Source organism: Ammodytes marinus (genome assembly GCF_949987685.1).
Source record: "Ammodytes marinus genome assembly, chromosome: 18".
Taxonomy (NCBI): Eukaryota; Metazoa; Chordata; class Actinopteri; order Uranoscopiformes; family Ammodytidae; genus Ammodytes; species Ammodytes marinus.
In genome coordinates this window covers 11,484,789-11,492,876 of record NC_137222.1, presented here as the reverse complement: position 1 = coordinate 11,492,876, position 8,088 = coordinate 11,484,789, and the positions used below count along the sequence as shown (strand labels likewise).

The following is an 8,088-nucleotide window of genomic DNA, read 5'->3' as shown; positions in this document are numbered from 1 at the left end:
GCTTGTGAACAATTTAGCCCAATCAAGAAGAGAATCAGGTGTTCGCTTCTTTACACACACAGGTAAATAAATATCCTTTCAAAGGCCTTCAGGGTTTTTCTGTGGCCATGGGTTAAGCCACACATTCGTTTGTGTAACTGCACATCTTCCACTGATGTATGCTGAAGGAGGATTGGTAGTGAAGTCCCAGTGGAGCCTCCTGGTGGCATGAAAACACCACGTTCTGGATGTCTGCCCTGCTGCTCTTTTGTAACTGACCTGATTTCCTTCACTTTGTGCAGACTGAGCAGCAGGATGACATTAGGTTGGATTCTATTTACTGTGACCTCAGGCCATTAAATGTACTTTACATTACACTGTTTCAATGAAAAAATTCCCACATATATAACAAAGGTGGTCTTACATTAAGTGTATATGTTCTATATAATAAGATGTTTGGATTATTAGTGCATCTAAGGAAGTTCCATCCGGCAAAATATTATCTCCCCCAGTCTATGTGGGAACTGTGAATGAATTTAGTATGGATTTTAAGGGGAAAAGGTTTGTTTTGGGCCTGCAGGCCTCATGTTTTCTTCCAACCAGAAGTAACAACACTTGAGTTGGTAAATAAATACAGCAGATTGGATGTTTATTTAATTTGTTTGTTTTATTATCACAGAAGCACAACAGGTACCACTATGCAGTTGAACAAACGCAATACCATCATTGGAAAAAAGTTAAAAAGGAATGATAATCAAAACAAAATAGAAAAATCCAATCATTACATCACAGCATTTTTTTCAACCTCCAAAACAAAATACTACAATATTGTCAGATATACATGCCAGAAAGAAGCAAAAGCACTTTGGAATATTCACTTTCCTTTCGCTTGGTACCAGTTCACTTAAACTGAAGCGCCTACATCAGACACCTGCAGCAGCATTCATCTTTTCATCACCTCTAGTCTAAATTGATTCACTATTCAGCTATGAAGTACCAATTTTTGGGGTTGTTTAAAAGTAACATTTCAATTATCCTAATACTTTTAAGAGGATATTAGTGCTACAAAAGTAAACCGGTCCACCCACTGAAATGCATCTAATTCAATTCAGAGAATAATGATATGGGATAAATTTAAAGTCATTGTTTATTATAATGATTAAAAAGAAAGCTGGAGTACCCGAGTGTAAACCTGATGACCTTTCTGTTTTACGTTCAAGAAAAGAAGAAAAGTCCACCTTAATTCATCACAAAAGGAATTATCAATAAAAAAACAAGGCTCGACAATAAATGAAAAGTATACCAGAACACAGCTTATAGCTATGACAACGGCAATATGATAGCGAGTCGAAAAAACAAAAGGTTCCCTCTTTTGTAGGTGACAACACAGATTAATCTTTAATGAATACGGTCAAATAAAAACATATGGTGGAAACAAGAGATGCACATCTTACATATTCCCTTGAAAAATAGAGCACAGGGAAAAGGATAATTTCATACAGAGAGATCTACTGCCGAGGTTTAAACACAGACTGTGGTTTATGTGAGTAGGTTGGGACGGGATGGACAAACATAAAATGGGGAGGTAAGCGGGGAGGGTTTGTCCAGAGGGCTACTCCTCATCCGAGGAGTCCCTGTCAAAGTTGTAGGCCATGAAGAAAACGTCGGGTCGGGGTGGGACGAGGGCATGGCCCGGTTTCACAATCTCAAAGCCAAGAAAACTGAATGTACGCACCAGTTTAGCTGCAAGAATGAGGAAAGGACATCATATGTTAAGAAGCAGTACAAGTAACAGAGCAAAGAATCCAAAATACTTATGTAAATCAGTTTTCTGATTCTGAGAAAAACAGGACTGTTAGCACATACCACGATCATCTCTGTTCTTGTAAAAGCAGACAAAAACGTTAACGACTTTCAGATGTTCTTCGGCATACTCCAAGAGGGCTGCAAAACTGGAAGGGGGAGAGGAAGGCTTAGGTTAGAAAACAACCTATTAACATGCAGGCATAAAAACACAACTGACTGAATCTCATGCATATCCTGTTAAAAACGTTGTATTGAATGACTCATTTAAAAAGACCTCCCTCAGATGTTTGAGATTAACTGGTATCCAAGGCCTGGGAGGCTCACAGGCTGCCAGGGTCTAATCACCTTCAATGCCAACCTTTACACAATATTTTTTACTTGTTTTATTCTGAAGTGCCCGTTTACTATTCTGTAACATGGACCAAGTGTGCTATAGTAAAGACCTAATGCTGTATTTGACTAGGTCTGCCCTCACCTCTCTTTGCTGCCTTCAGGAAGAGGGTCAAGAGGTATCTCCACGTAGAGTGCACTGCTGCTTAGGACAGCATCCCACTGTATTGTCTTGGTTACGGTGGGACGACTTTGGAAGTGGAGTATTCCAGGGCGACCATTCCCTGCTGGCTCCTCCGTTACAGTCAACTTTCGGTCCTGGAAACACAAATGCAGGTTACAAAAGTGAGAACGACTGTAAATTACCCCAAAAAAATAAAAGGGCGTCAGGGTCGGATTTCTAGTGTTTTTCCTCTCTAATGTCCAGTTACATTTGACAGTGTGGAAATGTGGTCAAAACAATTGCAGACACACATGGTACTTGTTATCTCGCCAGAAACTGAGCCTGTAAACAAACTGAACTCTGAGCCGAGAAGAGAGCGTAGATGACTGAAAACAAATAAACCCTGGTATTCCTTCCACAGTGAAAACAAACCGACGCTGGATCACATGACAGGAAATGGTTTTGGTTGAGAAGGAACAGTACTATTCATGACCCATTACTTCCTCAAAAAAAAAAACTCTCTGACTGAATGCATTTCAACAATGCATTTTTTTTTTAGCTTTTGTGAAGCGTCTTTGAGCACTGGGAAAAGCGCTATTTAAATTTGATCTATTATTATTGTTGTTAATAAGACTTGTGTATGTGCGTGTGTTTCTAAACTCACTGAGTAGAGCGGCCGAGCTGAAGGAGTGTGATCCCGCGTGCCATTCCCTCGCCCACCTGGGATCTTCAGGGGTGGGAGAGGGACATCAGGAGCACCACAGAGGCCCTGGGCCGCGGGTACTACTACTACAGTGCAGGGAAAGGCTGGAGGGTAAGACAGAAAGAGGACATAATCATAACACTGTTAACAGGAAACTTCACAATAGCCACATTTTCTGTGATTACACACACACACACACACACACACACACACACACGCGTAAAAAATGTATATCAGCATTTTTATGAGGAGTTTTAGATAACAGGTTTTATATGACTACAACCTCAGAAATTGCAGCAGTTTAAAATGTCAAACAGTGCATTACAGTGCCCATACAGTATGTTCACATATTATGCCAATGACAAACCACAGGCTCCTATTTCAATAATTCAGTTATGTAGTATGTGTTAACATGGCAAATGTTGCATTGTGTACACAAGTAAAGGGTATGTACAATGTAGCACCAAAAACATTTTTGGTTATTTGTCTGAAAATAATGAACTCATAAATCATGGTGAAACTTTTGTTCCCATTCCCAAAACTATTTGATGCTAAAAGCAAAAAGGCAGACTCATGTTGTCAAGAGCCTCAGGTCTATTGGACAATCCCGAAAAATCTTTGTTGTGCTGAAGTCAACTGTTGAGTAAATAAACTATCTTGTTAACTGGTAAACGCATATAAGGAACTGACTAAGCTTCTAAGGAGTTCCATACAAAACAAGCTGATATTGGTTAAGTAGGTTTTGGAGCTGCAACTACTTTTTTATTATGATAAATAAGGCAGATACAAGGTGGTGATGTCAAATAGATTTGTCTTCAAACATTACACATACTTTATGGTACAATAAGACAACAGCAGCAAATCCTTACAATAGGAGTTTAAACTAGACAATGTTGAGCATTTGATTAAAAAGGTAATTTGACAACTGAATACTTATAATTAAGGTGGAAACTAACAATTACATCATCGATTTGACCAATAAGGCTATCGTCTATAAAATATAAAACAAGGCAATCAACTACTCGCTTTTGCTGTAGTTCATTAACAGAACTCTACTTTACAGTTCTCACTTTTCAGAGGCTGACTGAAAGGGTCTATTTAAAATGAACAAGGTCTCCTGGGGGGGAGGGGGGTGCAATTGAACTATTTGCTAAAGCCACAGCATCGTCGTGTAAACAGCAACTCCTGCCGTCACGAGGCCAATACATTTTGAGTTACGTAATAAATCGACCTGACTGCGTCGTCAGCTCACGAGATCAACGTGGACAGACCATGTGCTTACCTGGCAGATAATTAACCTAGTGACATATTTTCTTTTTTTTCTCCGGGTGTGCTTTAAATTACGGCAAATGCGTCTCCTTATTGACTACCTATTATGGAACGACTCCGTACCAGCTCCGTACATTGTTCAGGCACTTTGTCAACAAAGTTGCCAACGTTAACTAAGCTATCTGACGTTTGGTTCTTTCGTCATAGGCTACGTACTTTTCTTACATGGTCAAATTTGTTTGCTCATTAAATGGGCTAACACGAGAAAAGGTAAAACAACCTTATTTAAATCCCTTCTCTGGCGTCAGTCAGTTATTAAATTCCTTACACGTAAACCTCAACTAGCTGTTTGTTGGCAGTCTGAACATAATTACAGTCATTAACTTTATGTAAATGTTGATGCTAACGGCTTAGCTTGCCACAGTGACGTAACAACTTCGTCGACGTTCACAGCTAAAGCTAACGGTAGGCTTGGGCCAGGAAGTAGGCTATATTTTCTGCGTTTTCCTTGACATGACATGTTATAGAATTGCGCTATAACCTTGGCAGGCACATCATGTTGCGCATAGGGAATTGGTGATACGGTGTATATCATATAAATTGTACATGTACAGTTAAAAAGGGTTTACTTCTTTTTCTGCGAGTGCTAGCCTTGATAGCTTGCCACCCCTCCCCCATCGCAGTTGAGCTAGGTGAGGGTGTTTTTCATCGCTTACTTACTTCCCAATCATGTCACAGATACAACTGTTCAAGTCCGCCATGGTAGTTAAAGACTGCTGTTTTCCTTCTTTCTCGCGAGCAAAGCAATGACTGTTTAGGATCCGCTGGAGGTTGGATTTTACCATCCGGCCTCGGGTAGAGACGACGGGCTGACTGCTCTCTGCAATGCTCGGCTGATTAATGGGCGAGCAAAGACTCGGCAGCTGCTAAAGAAGACACGAGTCAAGTCACGCACAATGAAGGTTGAATGTTTCCGTTATGTTTTTTGTTCGACTTCAAAATAAAAATCAGTACACTAAAACATTGAATAAAACATTTCGAATACAGAAACAGTTATCACAATTATTTAAAAAATAATTAATTTAAAAAAATATAACTGAAAATAAAAGACTTCTTGTACAATATTTAGTGGTAGACTACTTTGTAATTGTAAAATGTCAACTTCTTCAGATTGAGTCCCCCCCATGTTTATGTAGGAAAATACACACATCTTTTTCACAATATGCAGTAAAATAATATATTTTTAAAGCGTTAGATTGAGCTGTTCTCAGAGTTGGTCTATTTGTATTTCACGTTGCACATTTTCGGTGAGCCGATTATCAGCCAGTAGCCTACTCTGTTTTTGCCGGACAAACATTATGTAACAAAGAAATCATTACTGGTTGAACAAGGTCCAAGTCGTATGACCTTTTATGTGCATTTTCACATTTTTCATCTGCACAATTGTACAACTCTTAAAATAGATAATTGCACATATTTATTTGTTATAACAAATATTGTAAATGTGTATTTATATTCTCTGACAAACCTTTAGGCCTACATGTGTTCTCTTTGCTTATTTTATGTATTGTTGCAGCATCAGACTACGGCAATGTGTGAACGTACCTGGAAATAAACTTGATACAAAAACATTTTACTTTTATTTTGAAGGAGGATGAAATGGTAACAGCTGAGCTCATATATCCAGCTTTACGCATCTGCTAAGAAGCAAGCTAATGCTAGCGATGCTAGTAAGGAACATCAGAGGAACATGACCGCAACTTCACCCAAGAATATTGACTGGCCCTGTCAATAACTGTGACCATTTAAACTGTAATAAAATATCACATGATATCTCGGGTGCCATTGATAAATTATATTTTATTATGTATGCTTCACGTGACAATTAATTTAAATTTTAAAAACTAACAAGGTGCCTTTCCTGATGATCTGCTTTGGCCAAGAAAACAAACAGCGTACGTTGTGTTAGCTGTGTCAGGCTAACGGCTAGGTGTTTACATTGGGGCGTCTAATGGAAAAGTACCAAGGACAGAGAACAACTTGGAACAAAGACACCAAAGCACCAATGCTTTTCAGATTACAGAAATCCCATTTCCACCAGACCCAATCTCATTTAACACTTTGCCATTAAAAAATTAAAAAATATATATATATTTTTTAATTAGGCTAGTTAGGACAATTTACATGTGGTAGAACGTCAATAGTGGTGCAATTTTTAAGGTAGCCTATTTGGGTGACCCTCACTTGCAAATGATGTCGAGTCAAACTAATGCTAGTCTCGCAAAGCCAGACAGACCTACAGCAAGTAGTATGAAACTAATGCAAAGCAAAAACAACAACACGTACACAATATACAATGCAAATACATCAAATACACAACAAGTTGATTGAGAGAAAAAACAATTGAAACATTTACACAAATATGTAGAATGGCTAGAATGAAAATTAAATTAGTGAAAGTACAATATAGCCTAATTAAAACAGTTACAGGTAAAGTTTGTCATATTTAAGATAATATGTCTAATTGGTTAAACGGTATGAAGGTATTCATTTTTATTTGTTGCTGTAAATTAGTAATACCAATGCACTAATACTTAGGCCTATTTAAACTCTGAATGCAGGACTTTTACTTAGTATTACTAATGTTAGTACGGTAAATACTTTGATTACTTCTTTGTGTGTCTCATGATTACCAATTACATTTTCAACAAAACAAAAGTCAGCTCATACACCTTGTTTTTCCACACTATTTTACTGTGGACTTAGTTTTTCTAAATTAATATTGGTCTGACCCAATATAACATCATTGCTGAAGATAATTATAATCCCTGGCTTTCCTGTATAAATTAAACTTCAATCATTGTGTATGCAATTGGCTTACTGGATTTAAACGTGAAAACAACAACAATTTAACTAAGTTATGTTAATAGATGAAGAGTAAGTTTTCAATTAATTGAGGATATACTGGATGCTTTGTGAAGCCAAAACATCTCCCCTGCTGTTTCCATTTCGTCCACACGGTGACGACAAAGCAGCAGTATAGGCCTATTGTAAACACTAAGTGATCAAATAATCACTATCTCTGTTCAACCTCTGTTTTATATACTATATGGTTCAACCAACAAATAATGCCACTTAGTGCCAATTAAACAATTAATAATGTTGATTAACAATTGATTGAACAATGGATTATTTCTCTTTTTATTTCTATTATTATTTAATTATTTAAATATTTATTTATATTTCTTTGACAGCAGTAGCCTATTATTTATAGAAAATACACCATTTCAAATAGAGAATATACCCTACAAAGTAATATAAATTAACTATCAGCAAGTTAGCTACTAGCTTGTGAAAATTCACTTAAACCTAACCAGCTACAACATTAGAATGCATCCTACATTTGATAACCCATTCATCGTCATAACGCAATGATACAATATATAATACACTCTGAAAGGGGCCCTTCTGCTTCACATTTCTTCAAGTTTTTCGTTGCTTTTGCTGATAATACTTTGATATTGTTCTTGATCTTGATTGTAATTACATTATTATTATTATCATTATTATTATTATTATTATTATTATTATTATTATTATTATTATTATTATTATTATTATTATTATTATTATTATCATTATTATTATTATTATTATTATTATTATTATTATTATTATTATTATTATTATTATTATTATTATTATTATTATTGTTATTATTATTATTATTATTATTATTATTATTATTATTATGTATATAATACTATTAGTATTGTATTATACATTGATATGATCATTATTATAATTATTATTTTATATTTTTATATATGATTTTATG

General features: G+C 36.3%; 1 protein-coding gene across 1 annotated transcript; it reads right to left on the bottom strand.

Annotated features, from left to right (window-relative positions):
• Positions 1-625: 625 nt before the first annotated feature.
• oaz1b (ornithine decarboxylase antizyme 1b) lies at positions 626-5,138 on the bottom strand. Its single transcript, XM_080046812.1, is given in 6 exon segments — positions 626-1,722; positions 1,846-1,931; positions 2,261-2,433; positions 2,943-3,029; positions 3,031-3,085; positions 4,971-5,138. Coding segments are annotated over 6 exon segments (657 nt in total). The 5' UTR covers positions 5,096-5,138; the 3' UTR covers positions 626-1,591.
• Between the last annotated feature and the right edge of the window lie 2,950 nt (positions 5,139-8,088).